The following is a 21127-nucleotide window of genomic DNA, read 5'->3' as shown; positions in this document are numbered from 1 at the left end:
AGAGAAAGAGGCCCTTGGTTACCAGTGCTACTGGCATGGGGTTGGGGTAAGACTGATTTGGAAATGAATCTCACCGAGTTTGAAGAGGGTCCTACATTTGCCTCTCCCCCACCCCACCCAGATTACATTGGGGTGATTTGCAGTCTGGGTTTGAAAATAGTTGGTCTCTGAAACACCAAAAAAAAGCTCTTTGGGGTTTTTGGTTAGTCTGTACCAGGCCTGTGAGGGACTGGGTCCCCTTCCCCTCTTCCCTGAAGAGGAAGAAACCTATGACCTCTGGAGCTTTGGACTGAGCGATGGTCAGGCCAAGGCAGCAGCCTCACACCAGGTCTAAGCCATCTGCTCCCTGGTCTCTAGGGAGCCCTCTGCCGGTTCTGGAACTAGGTGACACTTGGGCCCTCCCGGCCCTCTGCTGCTCCCTGCTGGCGCTGCTGCTCTCATCTGCCAAAGGTTGAGGATATTGGTCCAAGCAGTGAGCTGAGCTGAACAGGACAACACTCCCCCGACCCCCACCCCCAGTTTCCACCAGGGCCACAAAGGCCTAATTCTTGGTGGACCACCACCTTGAGGTGCCTTTCTTGCCTCTCTCTACCTTCGTTATACCTCCACCTCTGACCCCAACCCTGATAAAAGACCACAGATGCCAAGGCTGCTGCTCACTTGGGTGGTGGTTTACCGGGTCAGGCTAGGTTGGAACCCTTCTTAGAGCCAGGGCTCCTGAGTCTCGAAGATGGACTTGTTAGGGCTCCAGGGGAAGGCAGCGCCTGGCACTGGCCACGGACACACAGCTGGCCCGAGGGGGTCAGACCACAGGTCATGGCTGCAGGATCCAGGTATGATGGTAGTTGCATTTGCCGCTGCATCTTCTCTGTCATGCGGTAGCACCCCCCATCCGGGTTGTACCCCTCCGTTTGCCGCTGGCCCGTCACCATCAGGCACTGGCCGTCCACTCGCACCACCAGCTCTTCTGGGGTGAAGCCGTGGGCATCCATCTTCATCTGGAAACCATTCTCCACCTGGATATCGTCCCACGCAGCTGCCACGTCTTCCCTGAGCAGCTGCACCGGCAGTACGGCCACTCGGTTCTGTTCGGCGAGGGCTGCGCCGGGGGACCGCGACATCACCTGGCTCCCGTTGGGAAGACCGCTACCGACCCGCTGCATCCAAGTGAGCAACTGCTGTTCAAGGGCGCGAGGCCCAAGTGTAGCGCTCTACGCGGGACACGGGAGAGGAGGGACCCTCCTGCGCCACGCACGGCTCTACTCTGGCTTGGCTCCTCTCCCACTCCTCGCAGCTCAGCTCTGTTCAGTGGGGCTCCCTTCACTTCGGCAGTGTGGGGCCAGCTATGCACGTCCTACATCCATAGGTCAGGTTGTCAGCCGCCCTGGAGCGCCCCCTGCTGCTTTTATCCTGGATCCTGTCCTTTCTCGGGACCCTCCCCATCGCCGGCAGGGAGCCCAACCGGGTACGCTAAAAGAGGCTGGGCTACGTGGGCTCCACCCCAGAGCGGAAAGAGTAGAGTGGAGATAACACTGAGATGTCAGGGCTTTTGTCCTTCCAAGAATCAGGCCTAGGGGCAAGAAGATTGTCCCTTGGACAGAGCCACTGTAATGTGACCACTGGATCATCCACTCTCGGAATGTCCTGCCTTTCTCTGACCAGGCACAAACCTGTGACACATTGGGGACTGGGAGGTGGACACAGCCTTCCTGGCTTCCCTCATTTATCCATGCTGGGCCTACTGTGCGGCCGGCTCAGCTGGGTTCTGGGATCACAAAGATGAAGACGCCGGTCCAACCCTCAAGGTACCCATGGTATTGGGGAAGAGACGTTACCACACGTAGGGAAAGGCTTCTGCCCTTCTCTGCTTCTACCTCATACCCTCCTTGGCAGCCTTCTTCGTGACCACAGCCATGCCCCTGGTGCTGCTTTATAATAAACCCTTTTTGTGGAAGTATAACATACGTATAGAAAAGTACACAAAAGGGTACAGTTGAAGTATTCCAGAGAGAACTACACATGTGTAACCACTTCACATATCAAGAACTAGAATTGTTGCTGCTTAATCTCCGTAGCTGCAACTCTGTCTCGGAAGACACGTGGGACAGGAACTGGATGGAGGTGGGAGGGAAATGTACCAGGAAGTCAACTCGACCCCAGACGCTGCGTCTGCACGTCCACCATCTGGTCTTTGGAGGGGAGTCCCGCAACCAGAAGCCTGTTTTCTGGGATGCTTCTCCTTATCCCCAAGAGGACAGCAATCTTGACTATCCTGGAAGCCTTCGAGAGAGAGATTGGAAATGAAGAGGGGTTCAATCTGGGGTGCTGGCTTGGGCTTCTCTTGGCTGTCTGGGACCAAGAGACAGGATAGAAAAGTCTGGAAGCTGGAGGCAAAGGGAGCAGCGGTGGAAGACTACAACTCCCATAATGCTCCGAAGCAGCGACGCCTGCGCACTGAGCACCGGTTGCCCATGCGGCCCTAGGGCTGGGAGCGCTGCGCCGCGCTCCGCTGCGGGGGAGGCCATGGCGGAACCTTCCCAGGCCTCCACCCCGGCCCCGGCCGCGCAGCCCCGTCCCCTTCAGTCCCCAGCCCCTGCCCCAACTCCGACTCCTACCCCCAGCCCGGCTTCGGCGCCGACTCCGGCTCCCACTCCGGCACTAGCCCCCGCCCCAGCTGCAGTCCCAGCCGGGAGCACCGGGACGGGGGGGCCCGGGGTAGGAAGTGGGGGTACCGGGACCGGGGGGGATCCGGCTCGACCTGGCCTGAGCCAGCAGCAGCGCGCCAGCCAGAGGAAGGCGCAAGTCCGGGGGCTGCCTCGTGCCAAGAAGCTTGAGAAGCTAGGGGTCTTCTCGGCTTGCAAGGTGGGGGCGGGGCCTGGGGTGAGAGGGCGGGGCTTGGGACATCCTAGGGCTCGGGTGGCAATGGGAGCTCTGGCTCGGAAGCGGCTCCACGTCCCTTGGGTACAAGGTTATTGACTGATCCTTCTACCTCCAGGCCAATGAAACCTGCAAGTGTAATGGCTGGAAAAACCCCAAGCCCCCCACTGCACCCCGCATGGACCTGCAGCAGCCAGCTGCCAACCTGAGTGAGCTGTGCCGCAGCTGTGAGCACCCCTTGGGTAAGGCAGATAGTGCCTTGGAGCTGGTGGCGGGGAAGAGGCAGGTGCCGGGTCCTGCTTGGAGAGGACAACTTCAATGCCGCAGAGCTTCATCTCTTAAGATGCCTTCTAAGGAAGAATTGGGTTGGGAATGTGTATCTCCCCAGGGAGGAGAAAGGAAATCTGCCAATTCAAAAGAAACAAGGGGTCACCCAACGGCTGACACACAGGAGCAGTCAGTCTTAGTGCTGGTCATAGTGGTTGGAGAGACTGAGAGTGTATCGTAGCTGGCGATGAAGAGGGGCAGAAAGCCCTGTTGATGTCTTCTGTCTATTCTTCCCAATTCTACCACCTGTTCTCGTAGCTGACCACGTGTCCCACTTGGAGAATGTGTCAGAGGATGAGATTAACCGGCTGCTGGGGATGGTGGTGGACGTGGAGAATCTGTTCATGTCTGTTCACAAGGAGGAGGATACAGACACTAAGCAGGTCTATTTCTACCTCTTCAAGGTGAGCTTCCTCCGCATGAGAGCGAGCGAGCAAAGGAATTGAGGCTGGGAAGTCTGCATCTCAGAGCTCTGCTGACCTCTACCCCTCCCTCTTCCTCTTCCTCTAGCTCCTGCGGAAATGCATCCTGCAGATGACCCGACCCGTAGTGGAGGGGTCTCTGGGCAGCCCCCCATTTGAGAAGCCTAATATTGAGCAGGTGGGATGAAGAAGGGGGCAAGAGAGTTAGGGGCATTTGGAGGAGTGGGAAGCCTGTGTTCTCCATCCTCATCAAACAGAGAACGGGAGAGGTTCCAAGAGGGGAACCAAGAGGTGTTGTGCCAACCTCAGGGTGTGTGTGGGAGGGGCACAGTTTCTCTTCACATAGAGCCTCAGAATGAGAGGAGAGCCTTGCCGCTGCCCTTAGGAAGCCTCTGTTTTTGGATAAGAAGCCCCTGCTGGCTGCTCACACCTCCTTCCTGGTTTTGTCTCCTGCCCACCCCTTCTCAGGGTGTGCTAAACTTTGTGCAGTACAAGTTCAGTCACCTGGCTCCTCGGGAGCGGCAGACGATGTTTGAGCTCTCAAAGATGTTTCTGCTCTGCCTTAACTACTGGAAGCTTGAGACACCTGCCCAATTTCGGCAGAGGTCTCAGGCTGAGGACGTGGCGACCTACAAGGTCAATTACACCAGGTAGGCCCAGCCAGCCTGGGGGGAAGCTTGTCGGCCCAGCCTGAGCTCAGTGGTTTCCACTCTCACTTGCCACTTCCACACTCCCTGCAGATGGCTCTGTTACTGCCACGTGCCCCAGAGCTGCGATAGCCTCCCCCGCTACGAGACCACTCATGTCTTTGGCCGAAGCCTTCTCCGCTCCATCTTCACTGTTACCCGGCGGCAACTGCTAGAGAAGTTCCGGGTGGAGAAGGATAAGCTGGTGCCCGAGAAGAGAACCCTGATCCTCACCCACTTCCCCAAGTAAGGCTCCTTCTGGTCTGTCGTGATTTAGCCCCAAGTTCACATCCTCCCTGATGTTCCCTTTTTTCCAGGAAGGCTTCCTGGATTGGTCCTTTCCCTCCCTCCGTGAGCCTTCTGGGATCTGGGCATCTACCTGGCAGATTTGCCCATGGCCCAGACACAACTTGCTAGCATTTGCCTTTGTGTGTACTAGGCTGGGGATGGCAGGTACATGGCCTGAGTGCTAACACTAGCCCCATCCACACCCCTGGTAGACATTACTAATTGTTTCCATGGGGCCTGGACACAGCCTCAGAATCCTTTCTACCACAACACTTCAAAAGACCAGAGTTTACGCTTGAGGTAAAACCAGTTTCCACTCCTAGTTCTTTCAGTAAGATTTTTCTCTGTCCTGCCACACCTTCTTCTCATTTTAAACGTGCTCATAGCTGTCCAGTTCAAGAAGCTTTTACTGACTAATCCAGGGCCTCCAGTGCCCCTTCTGCCCCCAGATGGGAATAAGGTGGCAGGAAGGGGTAGATTCTGGGCCCTATTTTGGCACTGAGGACCAGTGTGACTTGGTGCCCTGTCTGGCCACACAGTACAGGACGGTGCCAGTTCAGCTCCCGTCTCCCTCGTCTGTGCACTGGCAGACTGGGCCTCTGGTCTGTCTTGGATTTTGTACTGCCCGCCTGCCTTCGATCAGGGTCTCCCAGAAGGAGGAGGACTGTGCCTCCCCCTAATCTGAAGGCAGAAGTTGTCTCTGTTCTTAGGCTCTCAGCTCCTGAGAACAGGATCTGTTTCTTTGATCCACGTCCTGTGCCCCAGTGTCTGGCCCAGGCTGGTCCCTTGGTTGGACAGAGTGTGGGACAGACTGTCCCCTCTACACAGGTTCCTGTCCATGCTGGAGGAGGAGATCTACGGAGCAAACTCTCCGATCTGGGAGTCAGGCTTCACCATGCCGCCCTCAGAGGGGACCCAGCTGGTGCCCCGGCCAGGTATGTGCCACAGCAGGTTCTGCAGGCTCTCTGCTTGGCCTTCCTGGCTGAGCTCAGCCCCTGCTGTGGAAGAGGCGCTGTGAATGGGAGCAGTGGGGACATGCAGGAGGGCTCACCTGAGGGTTGGAGGGTCTACATCTCTTTTTGGGGATCCACCAACACCTTTGACCCCTGTCCTCCGATTCTTCTGTCTCTCAGCTACAGTCAGTGCAGCAGTTGTTCCCAGCGCCCCCATCTTCAGCCCCACCATGGGTGGGGGCAGCAACAGCTCCTTGAGTCTAGATTCTGGAGGTGCTGAGCCTATGCCAGGTGGGTACTTGACTCCTGACCTCTGACCCCATTCACCCCTCCCCCAACCTCTCTTGCTGTCCCTGGGAGACCTTGCCAACCTCTTCAGCAGGTGAGAAGAGGAAGCTCCCAGAGAACCTGACCCTAGAGGATGCCAAGAGGCTCCGTGTGATGGGCGACATCCCCATGGAGCTGGTCAACGAGGTCATGCTCACCATCACTGACCCTGCTGCCATGCTGGGGCCTGAGGTAGGCAGCCCAGCTTGCTGGCCATCGGGGGAGAGGGCCTCATGGACCTGAGACCCTAGCTCACTGCTTCTCTTCTGGTGCCCAGACAAGCCTATTGTCGGCCAATGCAGCCCGGGACGAGACAGCCCGCCTGGAGGAACGTCGTGGCATCATCGAGTTCCATGTCATCGGCAACTCGCTGACGCCCAAGGCCAACCGGCGGGTGTTGCTCTGGCTCGTGGGGCTGCAGAATGTCTTCTCCCATCAGCTGCCACGCATGCCCAAGGAGTATATCGCCCGCCTCGTCTTTGACCCGTGCGTCCCAGGAGAGCCCCAACCCCACAGCACCCCCCGGGGCGCCGGTCTTTCTTGGCCTGTCCACCCCTCCCCAGGCTTCTTCCTCCAACTTTGGGAATTCTTGCTTCTCAGTTCCCAGCCCCAAGTACAGCCCAGGCCTCCAGGGCTGTGGGGAGCTTGGGAACATTTGGGGGACAGATAGGGACTATGATCTGTTCCCTCTCCCCTCAGGAAGCACAAGACTCTGGCCTTGATCAAGGACGGGCGGGTCATCGGTGGGATCTGCTTCCGCATGTTTCCTACCCAGGGCTTCACCGAGATTGTCTTCTGTGCTGTCACCTCAAATGAACAGGTCAAGGTGAGTGCACGCTCCCAGCCCCAGCCCCGGCCCCATCTACCACCTGCTTCTGAGTTTGGCCCAGGTCCGAGCAGAGGATATGGTGATGCAGCAGCCCCCATCCCTTCTTTCATGGCCAGACAGTTCCTCACTCCCCCACAAGGTGGCACTTACACTCTGATAACTGGATTAAATAAACGCCTGTTGACAGACAAATGGATTCCAAGAGTCAGTAAAACTTTTAAATGAACCTGAATTTCTTTCATCACGAGAACGTTTACATACATTGGGGAGTAAATAATTTTCACAGTAGCCCTGCTGGGTTATAGTCCTGGCTTTGTCACAACAGACCCACTAATAGAGTCCCTGGTTCTCCTTTTTACATAACCCAGATCTGCATGGTGCCTCCTTGGTCCTGACGTGTGGGAAACAGTGTCTCCTCATGGTTCAAATGCCCTGACAGTAGGGTCCTTGGTATACCCCTTCCCCTTCCCCCCATTTCTGAGGCCCAGGGACCAGGGAGCAGTAGCCTGTGGACAGCAACTTTCTGGTGGGTCTTGGATCCTGGCCCTGCCGTGGCTGGCTGCCTGACCTTGGACGCATTTCCTCATGTAGCTGAGTTTCAGTTTTTCCTTCTGTAAATGGCAGTAATATCTACCTCATGACTTGAGAATTGGTCTGTAAAGTGCCACGCACCATACCTGGCCCAGAGCGAGCACTTAGAAATGTAGCATCCTGCACTTTTCTCCCCCTCTGCTGGTCCCCTTTCTTCCTACCTGCCTGGGATCTCCTGGGTATCCCCACCTCCTTCCCAACCTGCCCCCTCCTCTCTGGGTTCAGGGCCCTCCCGAGACCTGCCCCTCCTCCCTGGTAAGCCCTGCCTCCTCCCCGCAGGGCTATGGGACTCACCTGATGAACCACCTGAAGGAGTATCACATCAAACACAACATTCTCTACTTCCTCACCTATGCTGATGAGTACGCCATTGGCTACTTCAAGAAGCAGGTGACCCTCGCCTCACCCCACCCCACACTTGCCGGCCACCTGGGGTAGGGGTCATTCTGTTTAGCCTCCTGGTGTGGATGAACTGGGAGTCCCTCCCTTTGTGTCCCCTGTGCTGTCCAGCACCCGTGGGCACATCCTTCCTGCCTGTCTTCCTCCGGCTGCTGCCCCAGCAGGTGGGGTTCTGTAGGGCAGCGGGGTGGCCGGCAGAATTGGGAGACTCTTGGGGGTGAGTTGAGAGGGGCACCTGACCTGGAAGCTTTCCTGGGACAGATTGAGCCTTCAAAGTGCAGAGTGCTGTACTGGGGACCTCTGGAGGCGGTTCAGGAACCGGGGATAGTGGGGGAGGAGCTGTTAAAGTTGGAAAAGTCTTGCTGATGGGTTAGGTCGTGACTCCCACTCCCTAGGGCTTCTCCAAGGACATCAAGGTGCCCAAGAGCCGCTACCTGGGCTACATCAAGGACTACGAGGGGGCGACACTGATGGAGTGTGAGCTGAACCCCCGCATCCCCTACACGGAGCTCTCCCACATCATCAAGAAGCAGAAGGAGGTTGTGTGTGTGCGCGTGCGCTCACCCATGGGGCTTTTTGTGGAATGTGTGTGTGGGGATGAGCACATGTGTGGACGTGTACCACGTGTCCATGCACGTGCACGTGTGAGGTGGGGCCAGGGTCTTGGTTCCCGTGCTGCCTCCAGGGGACTTAGGAGGGGAGGCACCTGGACTCAGTGGTGCAGGCTCTGACAATGGCCCTGGGAGGGTAGGTGCTGGGGCTGGGGTTGGCCCCTCAGACCCTTCCTTCCTCAGATCATCAAGAAGCTGATTGAGCGCAAACAGGCCCAGATCCGAAAGGTCTACCCCGGGCTCAGCTGCTTCAAGGAGGGTGTGAGGCAGATACCTGTGGAGAGTGTCCCTGGCATTCGTGAGCAGGGGCCTTGGTGGGGGAGGAGGCATGCTGCTTGAGGTGTGGACAGGCATTCTTAGGGATGTTCTCCCCACTCCCCACTTTGCAGGAGAGACAGGCTGGAAACCGCTGGGGAAGGAGAAGGGGTGAGTATTGTATGGAGGGAGAAGGTGCTGGGGGAGGCAGAGGGACCAGGACCTCAGACTTGGCATCTGTTGCCCCAGGAAGGAACTGAAAGACCCTGACCAGCTCTACACAACCCTCAAAAACCTGCTGGCCCAGATCAAGGTGCGGAGACCAGGCTCCCTTCTGGGGGTTCCTGCGCCAATGGCTTATGGCTTTATGACCCAGTCAGGGGTGGGCGGCAGTCACAAGCGGGGCCTGGGGCACAGTGGGCTTGGCCCCAGTTCTCCTCTCCTTTCTCCAGTCACACCCCAGTGCCTGGCCCTTCATGGAGCCCGTGAAGAAGTCTGAGGCCCCTGACTACTATGAGGTCATTCGCTTCCCCATTGGTGAGGATGCTCCATCCCAACCCCTTCCTTCCACTTCCACCCCCAAATCTATTCCTGCTCCTGCCTTCAGTGGGCCACACAGCCCCTTTGACCCACTGTCCTCGGCCTCCTAAAGTCATGCCCTTCTGTCCTGCTGCCCCAGACCTGAAGACCATGACGGAACGCCTGCGCAGCCGTTACTATGTGACCCGGAAGCTCTTTGTGGCTGACCTGCAGCGGGTCATCGCCAACTGCCGCGAGTACAACCCCCCGGACAGCGAGTACTGCCGCTGTGCCAGTGCGCTGGAGAAGTTCTTCTACTTCAAGCTCAAAGAGGGGGGACTCATTGACAAGTAGTCCCCCACCTTGGACCGCTGCCTCAACCTCGAATGTCTCCACCTCGGGTTCTGATCTGATCCCTACGGGGACCCTGGTGCCCGGGTTCCTCTCAGGTCCCTCTACCCAGGGGCCCCTCATCCCCTAATCCTGCAGCCCTTCCTGGGCCCTCAGGCACCTCCATGCCTGTAGCTGTCTCACCCTTCATTGTGTCTGACCTTGGGAGAGGCCTCCTGGGTCGGGGGCTCAGCCCTTCTGCAGTGGCTGGTGGCCGGAGGATAAACCCTGCCCAGCCCTGGTGGCTCCCAGCCCTGGTTCTTACAGAGCTGTGGAGTCTGGGCCTGACCCAGGTCAGCTTCCTCAAAGGCGAGACTGCCAATTTTAGCTTGAGTGAGGGGGCTCCAGGGGTGAGAAGTTCAACCTGGAATGTAGGGGCCATGCCTCGCCCTGCGGTGTTCTGTCCCCCAGTGGTTGGGGATATGGGGACCATTCGTATCCTGGCATTAATCCCTTGGAGGGATCAATAAAGCCTTTTTTTTTTTTTTCTCTGTGTGATTGTTTCTTCAGTAGAATCCCAGGCCTCAGCAGGCTGACCCTGCTCCCACCAGGACCTCTTGCAAGCTGGAGCCTGTTAAGCTCAGGTTGTGCTGGGGACACCTCCCCAACAAGCCTCATGCCTAGTCCCCGTACCCCTGGGTGACAGGACTTGCCTGGCTGCAGCCCCCACTTCTCCCCACTCCTGGCTGTTTCTCATCCAGGTGCCAGGGTGACAGGAGTCCAAATCTCCACCTGGCTGCCTTTACCTGGGTGACATGGTTACAGCTGCCTCCAAAAGGAGTGGGGGTGGGGTGGAGTGGTGGAGACTCTGCTCTTGGGGGCAGGGGTGGCTGGCAGGACCCAGAAGTTACAAAATAGTACTTTCCTGTCAGCATTTCTGTTCCCACTCTGAGAACCATGCAGTTTTTTTTCTGGGAGTCAGGCAAGGGAGATTCCTAAGGCCAACCTTCATCATGGCTCAGCTGGCTCCGCCCCTCAGTTTCAGTTTCCATTTTCGATCTCAGCAGAGCCGGATCTCAGCAGAGCCCAGCGGCAGGCATCTGGGCTAAGCTGCGTAGGGCTGCCCCTGACGGGTGGTGCAGGTGGTGCAGGTGAGGTGGGCAGGGGTCAGATGGAGTCTATGTTACTTGTACCTCCCCTCTTGATCAGATCAGGTTCCTGGTAGGTCCTGTGCCCTGTGCAACCTTAAGCAGGATGGAGTCTTGGGCAAATGGAGTTCTCTGCACCGGACTGGGCTAGTTGGGAGTGGGTGGGGGACAGCTTTGAGGGGGTCAGGCCCGGGAGGGGGCCAGGAAGGCCAGGGGTCTGAGTGCCCTGCCATTCCCAGAATGGAGCTGCGACCCTACCAGTGGGAGGTGATCATGCCTGCCCTGGAAGGCAAGAATATCATCATATGGCTGCCCACGGGCGCCGGGAAGACACGGGCAGCTGCTTATGTGGCCAAGAGGCATCTCGAGACTGTGGATGGAGCCAAGGTGGTTGTATTGGTCAATAGGGTGAGTTGCCTGCTCTCCCCTCAGTGGGCTCTCAGCTCCTGGGGTGCCTCTCAAGAGCCTCCAGAACTCCAGAGCTGCTGTGGCCATTTCTAAGCTCACTTCTTTTTTTCTACCCATCCCACACCTTGCCTCCTCCCTATCCCCTTTCACCCGACCCACCTTCCTCTCCCCATCTCATCTCCACCCCTAGGTACACCTGGTGACCCAGCATTGTGGAGAGTTCAGCCGCATGCTGGGTGAGCGCTGGGCCATTGCAACCCTGAGTGGGGACATGGGGCTACGACCCGGCTTTGGCCACCTGGCCCGGAAGAATGACCTGCTCATCTGCACAGCTGAGCTGCTGCAGACAGCACTGACCAGCTCCGAGGAAGACGAGCATGTGGAGCTCAATGGTAAGAGCTCTGTGCATCTTAGAGCCCCTCTTCTAGTAAAGATGTTAGATTTTGTGGGAGTAAAGTAGGTGTTCCTCATTCACCAAATCCCAACATACATCCTTGTAGAAAGAGACCTGTCTATAGTGCAGGATCTTGGGCAAATCCCTTCCCCCAGCTAAGCCTCAGTTTACTAATCTGTAAAATGGAAGTAAATCATCCCTGCCTGGCTGTTCTCTGGGGCTTGGCTGCAAGTTGTGAAGGAAGGGAGGAATTCTCAGATGATTTGTGGGGAGCACACGAAACAAAGGTTATGGGAAGAAGGGCTTTGCAAACATAGGTCACGGCATTCCTCATGTGCCCCCAGAGTTCTCCCTACTTGTGGTGGATGAGTGTCACCACACGCACAAGGACACTGTCTACAACATCATCCTGAGCCGGTACCTAGAGCATAAACTCCGGAGAACACGGCCCCTGCCCCAGGTGCTGGGTCTCACAGCCTCCCCAGGCACTGGCAGAGCCACCAAGCTCGATGGAGCCATTGAACACATCCTGCAGGTCAGCTTGGCCCATGTGACCCTCCCCCAACCTGACCCACCAGGGACCTTTCTGGCCTGCCCTATCCTATGCCCACCAGCCCTACCCAGGCTCCCCCAGGCAGGGTCCGGACACCCTTCCTCACCAGTGTTCCAGCCTCCAAAGACTTCTTATTGCACTTTATTCTAATTCTGGCTTACAACGTTCCATGTGACCTAGCCCCTGCCTACCTGTCCAAGCTCATTTCGTTCACCCTCCCTCTCATTCCTGCTGTACTGAATTTCTCTCTGTGTCTTGGTCATATCAGGCTTCTTCCCATCTCAGGACTTTTGCACTTGCCATTCCTTCTGCCCTGAGTGCCCTTCCCCTTGCACTTTACCTGTCTGGCTCCTTCTTGTCATTTCAGGGAACAGCTTAAATGTCTCCCTTCAAAGTCGTCCCTGATCACCCCCACTGTACTCTTGTCGTATTATCCAACTTTATTATCTTCAGAGTTCATTACCACTATCTGAAATTCTCTCATTTTGTTGTTCTCTCCTAGTTTATCATGTCTCCCCAACTCCAACATAAGATGCTGTGTATCCCCAATATACCTAGAACAGCACCTGGCACAGAGAGGGCAAGCAAGAAATATTTGTTAATAAATAAATTTCCACCCACAATGGCCCTGCCTAGGCTAGGACCCATCCTGCCCTCAATACTCTACCCAGTGTCCCTACAGGATCCCATTCAGGTAAACCCCTCTCTGTTGCCCCAGCTCTGTGCCAACCTGGACACGTGGCGCATCATGTCACCCCAGAACCACCGTCCCCAGCTGCAAGAGCACTGCCACCAGCCCTGCAAACAGTATGACCTCTGCCATAGGCGCAGCCAGGTGTGTGGAGGGAGGGGCATGGGGCTGGGGTGTGGCCTGGAGTGAAATTAGGGCACCTGGGATTGAACCCTGACTCCGTCCTTACTACTAGCTCTGTGACTTCAGGTTACTTGCTTATGTATCTGAGCCTCCATTTCTTCTTTCTGTGAAGTGGAGCAGATGCAGCCCATGCCCACAGCCTGCTCTTTGGTTTCACTCAGATGCCACCGTAGGCATCTATGTAAACCCTGGGCTTTGCAAACCACACAGCTGGGGCGCTTTGTGCTGAGGTTGTTCCAAGCTCTCCTGCCATGTGGACCCTGACTGGTGTCTGCTATGACAAGGCTGGACAAGGACTAGACATCACTGTGCTCAGGCAGGAGGTCAAGGGCACGTAGGGGGTGGAGACCCAGGTGCAGGCACCTGACCCTCCACCCCCTCCCCACCCCACCCTCGCCAGCCAGGACTTCACACCACAGCTGGCCTCCCTCCGGAGCGCCCTCCTTTCCAACACGGACTACAGTAGCCACGCAGCTTCACGCAGAGATCAGCCCTCCCCACCCCAGTGCCCGTTCCTCCATGTGTATGGGAATTCCCTCATGCCTTCACTCTTCTCATCCAGGACCCCTTTGGGGACGTGCTGAAAAAGCTCATGGACCAAATCCACGACCGCCTGGAGATACCCAACTTGAGCCGGGAATTCGGGACTCAGATGTACGAGCAGCAGGTGGTGAAGCTGAGCCAGAACGGTGAGAGGGGTGGCCCAGGCGGTGGATGTGATGGCTGGGCAGCCCGGAACCAGCCTGCGTGGGCGGAGCCTCTAGGGGCAGAGCTCAGGCTTTAGGGGCGGAGTCTAGGCTGGCTTGGGCCCTAGGGGCGTGGCTGCTCAGACCCTGCGCCTCCTGCCCGCCTGCAGCGGCTGAGGCCGGCCTCCAGCAGCGGCGTGTGTTTGCACTTCACCTGCGGCGCTACAATGACGCGCTGCTCATACACGACACGGTCCGCGCGGTGGACGCCCTGGCGGTGCTACGAGATTTCTACGACAGGGAGCGCACCACCAAGACCCAGATCCTGCGTGCAGAGCGCTGGCTGCTGGCGCTGTTTGATGGTGAGGCTCGCTAGGAGGAGGGGGATCGGAATGGGACTCGCTGTCAGAGGCCAGCCAGGGCCCGGACGCCATCGTGGGTTGGGAAGGTGCCAACGAGGGCACTGGAGCCCTATTTTTATAACCAAAACGCAAAGCTGTGGATATGACGAAAGATGTATGCCCTCATTTGTGAAGGTTTGCATAGATGTAAAAACTAATTTAAGTTCTTGATAAAGATTTTTTGAAAACCATTTCATTGGGACTGTCTCTGAAAGTCTAGGGTATGTGGTACCTTTGAACTAGGAAAGTGAGGTGTTTAGAGGGTGAAATTTAAGGCTAGACGCCTTGGCACAGGTGGGGGACAAGGATCTTTCTGAAGAGGCCTGAGGTTGAGTCAATCCTGGGTTGCAGAGGTCAACATGACGAGGTCAAGGGTCGTCCTGGTAGCAGGATTGAAGAGGGGTGCTGGATAAGGTATGTGAGCAAAGGATTCTAGACTGTAGGTCCCTGGTGTAAGGCTGGCTGGCCTTGAGGCTGGATGGGCAGAGGGTATCCTCGCATGCGTTCTTGGTGCTGCTCAGGGGAAATTAGGCAGGAGCAGGTATCCTCAGGCCCCCTCTGGACTCCTGCAATCCTATCCCACCCACCTTCATGCCCTGCCCACCTCTGGGCCTGAGTCCTATGCCTCTGGTTTGGGGTTTCTCTGGCAGACAACAAGGATGAGCTGGCCCTCCTGGCAACCCAAGGCCCGGAGAACCCAAAACTGGAGATGCTGGAACAGATCCTGCAGGAGCAGTTCAGGGGCCCTGGGAGTCCCCGGGGAGTCATCTTCACCTGCACCCGCCAGAGCACGCACTCCCTCCTGCTCTGGCTCCAGCAGCAGCCTGGTCTGCAGACAGTGGACATCAGGGCCCAGCTGCTGATAGGGGCTGGAAACAGCAGCCAGACCATCCATATGACCCAGGTATGGGCTTTGGGGAAAGGAGCTGAGGCTGGGGGCATTCCCCAGGGGAGAAGGGGAGAGGGTCTTCAGCACATAGAGATGGGGGGACTGGTTATCCCCAGGCAGCGGGCGGAGAGCTGGGGGAGAGAGGTGAACACGGAGATTCACTTCAGGGCTGAATGTTCAATCTGAGGGTCTCTGGGGGCAGAGAAGCAGAAACATGAGGGTCTGCAGGGCAAGAGATGAGCAATGTCCTCAGGACAGAGGATCAGGGGTCTGGGGTTCTTTGCAGGAAAAGAGTAGGTCCTGAGAGCTCCTAAAGTACAGAGGCAGGGACAGTTAGGAGTCCCTAGGGAAGCAAGGGGTTAGATGGTCACCTGGGAAGATGGACAAGATCCTGGGGGTACTTGGAGATAAAGGTAGAGACTCGGTGTCCCTCGGGAAAGGGGCCAAGGTTGTTAGTAAAAGGGCTGAACCTATCTCATGTACCTTCCTTTTTCTCCTCCCCCACCCCTAGAGGGACCAGCAAGAAGTGATCCGAAAGTTCCGGGATGGTACCCTGAACCTCCTGGTGGCCACGAGTGTGGCAGAAGAGGGACTAGACATCCCCCAGTGCAATGTGGTGGTGCGCTATGGGCTGCTGACCAACGAGATCTCGATGGTCCAGGTGCCCAAACCGTCCCTCTCAACAGCCTTTGAAGGATCCTGTGTGGGACCCCAGCCCCACTCAGGCCCCTCTCTTATCTCCCTCCCCAGGCAAGGGGCCGTGCCCGGGCTGATCAGAGTGTGTACTCATTCGTGGCAACCCATGGCAGTCGGGAGCTGCGACGGGAGCAGACCAACGAGGCACTGGAGATTCTGATGGAACAGGCAGTGGCTGCTGTGCAGGAGATGGACCAGGCTGAGTACCAGGCCAAGGTCTGTGAGCAGCGTGTGCCCCCTGGGGAGGGCGCTGTGGACGTACTGCCTGGAGGATCTCTGATGCCAACACATACACACCCCTGTTCCACCTTCCTCTGGGGGCTAACTTGGCCCTCCTGGGGAAGGTTTGAATCCAAAGCAGGGTAGAGGCCAAGCATGGGGTTGCCAGAGAGGCAATGGCTATTTCTCCATAGTGCCTTGGGAACAGGCCTTGTCCAGGGCTTTTAATTTATCCTTGTCAGCAAATACTTGGTGTATGTGTGAGAGCTGCCTTACAGCCCTTTTGGAACCAAGCAGGGGGAAACAAACAAAGACACATGCAGAAAATTAGCCCAGAACCAGGACTTAAATCAGTCCCCTGAGTGGACCGACCATCATCTAGCCTTGCAGAGGATGGTCCTTGTTTTCTCCTGTTCTCCCAACATAATTATTAATGGTACCTCATGTTAGATTCAAAGAAGCAGCTTTGCATGAAACCCTCCCGAGTGGGGGCAGAATCAGTGAGAAAGCTTGCCCCTTTCCCACTGTTGCCCCCCACCCCAGTATTATTTGTCTCCACCGAGCTGCTTCTGAAAGCTCCAGGGAGGGTTGAGAAAAGTCTCTTCTGGGTACTAATGATCTGAGGTCTTTGGAAGCCCTTTGTCCTCGTGGGAGCATTCCTTGGGGTCAGGTCTCTTCGGCCCCCAGCCATGCCTGGTGTCCCCTCCCACCCCAGATCCGAGATCTGCAGCAGGCAGCTGTGGTCAGGCGGGCAGCCCAGGCGGCCCAGCAGGAGAGTCAGCGGCAGCAGTTTCGGGCGGAGCTCGTGCGTCTCCTCTGCATCAACTGCATGGTGGCCGTGGGCCACGGGAATGACCTGCAGAAGGTGGAGGGCGCCCACCACGTCAACGTGAACCCCAATTTCTCGTGAGACCTGTGGAAGGGGCTGTCCGGACAAAAGGGAGGGTGGGGCGCATTAAGGGTTAGATAGGTTTTATCACCACCTGATTTTATAGGTGAGGAAATAGAGGTGCAGTGACTCGCCCAAGCTCACACAGCCACTGTGTGGTTGAGCAAGAACTGGAATTCAGGGTGCCAAAAGCCTAGGGGCCACAAACTAGCCCCCTGGTCCTCCCTACTGTGAAGACATCAAGAGGGGCTGGTTGTCCCGGATCCATCTCCTCATCCTCTGCCCCCTAGAGGGTAGCCTTCCCCCATCCTCCATTCATTCATGATTTAAGTAAATGTGTATTAGGCACCTACTGTATGCCAGGCCCCCGTGCCAAGGGTCTTCACACAGGTTCTCTCGTTTGAGGAGGTAGCATTTCAACTGGGTCTTGAAGGATGGGTTGGGTTTGGCTGTGAGATGATGCAGATAGACAGGGATGATGCAGCAGGAGTAACACGGGTCGGCTTGAGTGGAAGAGATTGCGAAGGATGAGATTCTGAAGGAAGACAGACGAGCCTGTGGAGGCCCTTGAAGGTCAGACCTGAAAGTTTAGCCTTTATCCTGTAGGCAGTGGGGAGTCTTAGATGTATTTTGAGCAAGGGAATGTCAGAGTCAGATTTACATTTTTAGATCACTCTGGCAGTTGGCAGAAGGAAAGTGTGGGGGTGGGAGCAAGGATGGAATGGCGTGGAAGGATGGCTCTGGGGGATCCATTGGGAGGCTGTTGAGGTCATCCAGGTGGGTAGTGCTGAGGTCTGAACTCGGGCAGAAGGGAGTGGAATGGAGGCAGCACAGGCAGAGCTTATGGACCTCTCTGTGCCTCTCAACAGGCAGGAAGGCCCAAGGACCAGGCAGAGACTTGGAAAGTAGGATGGCATGTGATCTGGAGCTGGGGGTCCATGAGGTCTGTGGCCACTCCATTCCTTTCCAGGATCTACTACAACGTCTCTGAGAAGCCTGTGGTCATGGACAGAGTCTTCAAGGACTGGAAACCTGGGGGTGTCATTAGTTGCAAGACCTGTGGGGAAGTAAGTGCTGGGGCCATGGCTGTCAGCTCATCTTTAGAAGTCCTCATTCTGAGAGAGGAGTGCCAGCCATCAGGGTGCCTTCACTGGGACGGGGGAGACAGCCCTGGCCCAAGAGCCCCAGTCTGAGGGGGGTAGTCCAGCCCCTATGTTAGGGATCCCACAGTGTGATGGGGGAGATAGCTCTGTTTGAGGTAGGAGACATGGTCCCTGCATTCAGGGACCCTAGCTTGAGAGAGAAGCCCAGTCTGAGGGCAGAGACTCAGACCCTGCCGTCTCCATCCCACCCCCAGCTCTGGGGCCTGCAGATTATCTACAAGTCAGTGAAGCTGCCGGTGCTCAAAGTCCGCAGCATGCTGCTGGAGACACCACGAGGGCGAGTCCAGGCCAAGAAGTGGTCCCGCGTGCCCTTCCCTGTGCCTGACTTCGACTACGTGCAATACTGTGCCCAGAGCCTGGCAGACCTCTCCCTGAACTGACCGTCTTGTCACTGCAGTGCCCGGCTCAGCCTGCAGGGGGCGGGAGAATCCGTAGCAGCCACCATCTTCCCCTGAGCAAAGCCTGTGTACAGGTGCCTCCTGCCTGAGTCATCAGCTTTGGGCCGCCCCGTGCTGACCAGCCCCAGAGGAACCCCAGGTGCTCCAGCTCCCGCACTGAGGCAGCAGCTGAAGGGTCACAGCTGATCTGACGTCTCTCACATCCACACAGATACTTTCAGACACACTGGATGGCGTGGGAACGGGGTGGAGGGAGAACTGAGGCAGAAGAATAACCACACTGTAGAATGGTGCTCCCTTATCCGCGGTTTCGCTTTTGCAGTTTCAGTTACCCGCAGTCAACTGGAGTCTGAAAATACTAAATGGAAAATTCCAGGAATAAACAATTTATAAGTTTTCAATTGTGCACCATTCTGAGTAGTGTGATGAAACCTCACGCCATCCTGCTCCGTCCTACTGGGGATGTGAGTCGTCCCTTTGTTCAGCATATCCACACTGTATATGCTGCCTGGTAGCCACTTAGTAGCCATCTAGGATATCAGCGATCGAGGTATCTCAGTGCTTATGTTCAAGTAACCCTTTGCCGCCTAACGCTCTGTCCTAATGCCTATATCATTCACCTCACTTCGTCTCATCACGTAGGCATTGGATCATCTCACATCATCACAAGAAGGTGAGTCCAGTACAATAAGATATTTTGAAAGAGAGACCACATTTATGTAACTTATTACAGTATGTTATAATTGTTCTATTTTATTATTGTTGCGAATCTCTTACTGTGCCTAATTTATAAATTAAACTTTATCATAGTTATGTATGTATGTATAGGAAAAAACATAGTATATGTAGAGTTGGGTACCATCTGTGGGTTCAGGCATCCACTGGGGGTCTTGGAACGTATCCCCCATGGATAAGAGGAGACTACTATACGAGAATCACCAGTTTTCCTTGGCCCCTCGACATTCCTTCACTGCCAAGGCTATTTCTATTTTTTGAGGCTCCCCATAAATTAAAAAGAAATGGAAAATTGCTGTAGAAAATGGTATTTTTAAAACAGATTTGTTGAGACATAATTGACAAACCGTCCATGTTTGTACTGTGCAGTTTGATCAATTTTAATGTATGTAGGCTCCTCCACAATCAAGATAATGAACACCCTCAGAACTTTCCTTGTCCCCATTGTAATACCTCCCCCTTCCTCCATCCACCGATCTGCTTTGTAGTATATTTTTAATGTTAAAAGTGTTGTTGTTTTTTAACACCCCTCTTTATGGCTATCATGTAAACTCATTTGGAGGGAGCATCAAAAGTCTAAATTTGAGAGCCATCAGAAATATGAGGCCTTCCTGCCCCCTCCACCCCGTAAGAGAGTCCAAACCCAATGCCCCCCTCTCCGTCTTTCCCTAACCCCCAGGTTATCTCCCCTGGGCTGGGTAGAGGCCAAAAGGATTTGAGGTGTAGACACGGGGGTGGGGGAAGTTGTAAAGGCCTAAATTTTCTGTTCTCATTTTAACAAGAAAGAAAGAAAGAAAAAGAAAGGCAAGATCTGGGTTGATTCTTCAGGGAAAGGGCTATTTCTGTAGTAAGAGGCCCAGCAGGCAGGAGTCACCTTCAGGAGAAGGGAGGGGGCTAAGGCAGAGATTTGAGAGCAGGATGGCAGTCCTTCCTGCCATCTAACCTCCTTCTCCTGCTACATCCCTGGTCCTGCCTCAGGGCATATGGGAAATAATGCTGTCTCTCTTCCCCAGTATATTCTTTCTTCAGTCCACCTCTTGTCTGATTGAGAAATGAAATTCCAGTTCTTGGCTTTTTGGCCTCCACCCCCCAACCCCCACAAAGGGAGTGTACCCTTCTTTCCCAGGGCCCCCTTCTTCCTAATCTCCAGTGTCCAATGGCCCTGGCTCCAGGAGTCACCCTTCTCCTTCCTGTCCTATCTTGGCTCCCCGGGGTCCCTTCTGCCCAACCGCTCCCACGTTGCCTTCAGTTGTTACTGCCCCTGCCAGCAACGTGCCTTTTACAGGTCAATAAAATTAGCGACTGGGGGCAGAGAAGGGGGGGTAGAGGCCTAGGGGTGCTAAGCTCAATGGCCTTGAATGTGGCTGGACGCACGTTGTCCTGACACCTGTCATTCCAGGGCTAAACAGTGACAGCTGAGGGACCTGAGCTGGCGTTGAGGGCGGAGGGGCTGTGTTGCAGCGAGAGAGATGAGATGGACTGAGAATAAAGATGACCTGGGCACCGAATGGTTCCCTCAGTGGCCTGAGCTCCTGGATGGGAGACCCTGACTTTAGAGGGAATGTCCTGTCGCACACCCACCTTACCAGGCTGGGAGAGCTTTCTGGAGCTCAGATGGAAACGGGAACTCAGACAAGGAAGGTTCCCTGGCTTTCTTCTTTGTGTGAGGGGTCTTTATTTGGAGCCACTGCCTTCCGGGCACCTGGACAAGGCTTCCTGAAGGAGAGGATTTCATGAGCTCCTCATGACCCAGGCATCCTAACTTCCCAGTCCTCAGAAAAGCCAGAGCTCTAGACCTCCCTCGTGGCCCGGATGCTCCTCCCTTCTCCCCCACCTGAATAAGCTGGTCCACCCACCCGGGTGAGACTCTGGGACTGGCTCAGCCGCGGTACCCCCTCCCAGGCCCCGCCCCCCGGTCCCGCCCCGCCCCCTCCCTGGCCAGCCCAAAGCCGCTGCGCTCTAGAGCGCAGCAAGAGCAGGTGGCCGCGGCGGGCTCCGTCTCTGCCCCGCAGGTAAGTCAGCAACGCGATTTGGTCCACCCTGAGGACCTCGAGGGCAGCGCAGGAGAGCAAGGCAGCCCCTTCCACCTGTCCTGTACCCTCGTCTCAAAACTGGGGGACCCCAAGAGGCAGTGAGGATATCCCTATTGGTTCTGCGCATGGAACCTGGGCATCTAGCGGATGGGACTAAACTCGGGGGGAAGTTTAGAGGATCCTGGCTGGTTATCCCTGATGCCGAGGTGGGCTCCAAGGGATGAAAA

The 21127-nt window shown here is 56.1% G+C and overlaps 4 protein-coding genes across 11 annotated transcripts in view; 3 read left to right on the top strand and 1 right to left on the bottom strand.

Annotated features, from left to right (window-relative positions):
* Window positions 1–587: 587 nt before the first annotated feature.
* Window positions 588–1190, bottom strand: HSPB9 (heat shock protein family B (small) member 9). The gene has a single exon (XM_074319732.2). It carries the CDS (start codon window positions 1161–1163, stop codon window positions 681–683), a length of 483 nt encoding a protein of 160 aa, XP_074175833.1. The 5' UTR covers window positions 1164–1190; the 3' UTR covers window positions 588–680.
* KAT2A (lysine acetyltransferase 2A) lies at window positions 1152–9959 on the top strand. Of its 2 annotated transcripts, none has more exons than XM_019747571.3 (18): window positions 1152–2862; window positions 2996–3119; window positions 3463–3608; window positions 3715–3804; window positions 4095–4276; window positions 4367–4558; window positions 5429–5535; window positions 5734–5844; window positions 5936–6072; window positions 6158–6366; window positions 6580–6706; window positions 7580–7690; window positions 8095–8238; window positions 8494–8608; window positions 8700–8736; window positions 8815–8878; window positions 9018–9102; window positions 9245–9959. In XM_019747571.3, exons 1-18 carry the CDS (start codon window positions 2428–2430, stop codon window positions 9436–9438), a joined length of 2610 nt encoding a protein of 869 aa, XP_019603130.3. In that variant the 5' UTR covers window positions 1152–2427; the 3' UTR covers window positions 9439–9959. The 2 variants fall into 2 exon arrangements, with proteins under 2 accessions (XP_019603130.3, XP_019603129.3); XM_019747570.3 differs by having other exon boundaries at window positions 5933–6072.
* Window positions 9960–9970: 11 nt separating this feature from the next.
* DHX58 (DExH-box helicase 58) lies at window positions 9971–18949 on the top strand. 4 transcript variants are annotated; one of them, XM_019747589.3, is made up of 13 exons: window positions 9971–10058; window positions 10802–10970; window positions 11161–11362; window positions 11709–11899; window positions 12636–12752; window positions 13354–13480; window positions 13648–13839; window positions 14529–14782; window positions 15279–15428; window positions 15518–15679; window positions 16398–16588; window positions 17542–17638; window positions 17929–18949. In XM_019747589.3, exons 2-13 carry the CDS (start codon window positions 10803–10805, stop codon window positions 18112–18114), a joined length of 2037 nt encoding a protein of 678 aa, XP_019603148.3. In that variant the 5' UTR covers window positions 9971–10058; window position 10802; the 3' UTR covers window positions 18115–18949. The 4 variants fall into 4 exon arrangements, with proteins under 4 accessions (XP_019603148.3, XP_074175830.2, XP_019603149.3 ...); XM_019747587.3 differs by lacking the exon at window positions 9971–10058 and adding an exon at window positions 10097–10565; XM_074319729.2 differs by lacking the exons at window positions 9971–10058; window positions 16398–16588 and adding an exon at window positions 10095–10565 and having other exon boundaries at window positions 17441–17638.
* ZNF385C (zinc finger protein 385C) overlaps window positions 18682–21127 on the top strand; it is a 52315-nt gene continuing 49869 nt past the window's right edge. For 2 of the 4 annotated variants that reach the window (XM_019747581.3, XM_074319726.2), the window contains exon 1: window positions 20813–20879. The gene's annotated coding sequence lies outside the window, so the exon portion shown is untranslated. Of the gene's footprint in view, window positions 18806–20790; window positions 20880–21127 lie in introns of those variants that run through there. The other 2 variants (XM_019747582.3, XM_019747580.3) reach the window with 2 other exon arrangements.

This window comes from Rhinolophus sinicus, chromosome 12 (assembly GCF_057876585.1).
Source record: "Rhinolophus sinicus isolate RSI-liver-muscle chromosome 12, RSI-T2T, whole genome shotgun sequence".
NCBI lineage: Eukaryota > Metazoa > Chordata > Mammalia > Chiroptera > Rhinolophidae > Rhinolophus > Rhinolophus sinicus.
This window is presented reverse-complemented; position numbering and strand designations above follow the sequence as displayed.

Bases quoted from the DNA above. Each gene is read 5' to 3' on its own strand.
- HSPB9 (XM_074319732.2), bottom strand. From the start codon at position 1,163: ATGCAGCGGGTCGGTAGCGGTCTTCCCAACGGGAGCCAGGTGATGTCG.
- KAT2A (XM_019747570.3), top strand. From the start codon at position 2,428: ATGCTCCGAAGCAGCGACGCCTGCGCACTGAGCACCGGTTGCCCATGC. The intron at 3,120-3,462 runs GTAAGGCAGATA...CTGTTCTCGTAG, and splicing joins CAGCTGTGAGCACCCCTTGG to CTGACCACGTGTCCCACTTG. The intron at 8,737-8,814 runs GTGAGTATTGTA...CTGTTGCCCCAG, and splicing joins CCGCTGGGGAAGGAGAAGGG to GAAGGAACTGAAAGACCCTG.
- DHX58 (XM_019747589.3), top strand. From the start codon at position 10,803: ATGGAGCTGCGACCCTACCAGTGGGAGGTGATCATGCCTGCCCTGGAA. The intron at 12,753-13,353 runs GTGTGTGGAGGG...CTTCTCATCCAG, and splicing joins TCTGCCATAGGCGCAGCCAG to GACCCCTTTGGGGACGTGCT. The intron at 13,481-13,647 runs GTGAGAGGGGTG...GCCCGCCTGCAG, and splicing joins GGTGAAGCTGAGCCAGAACG to CGGCTGAGGCCGGCCTCCAG.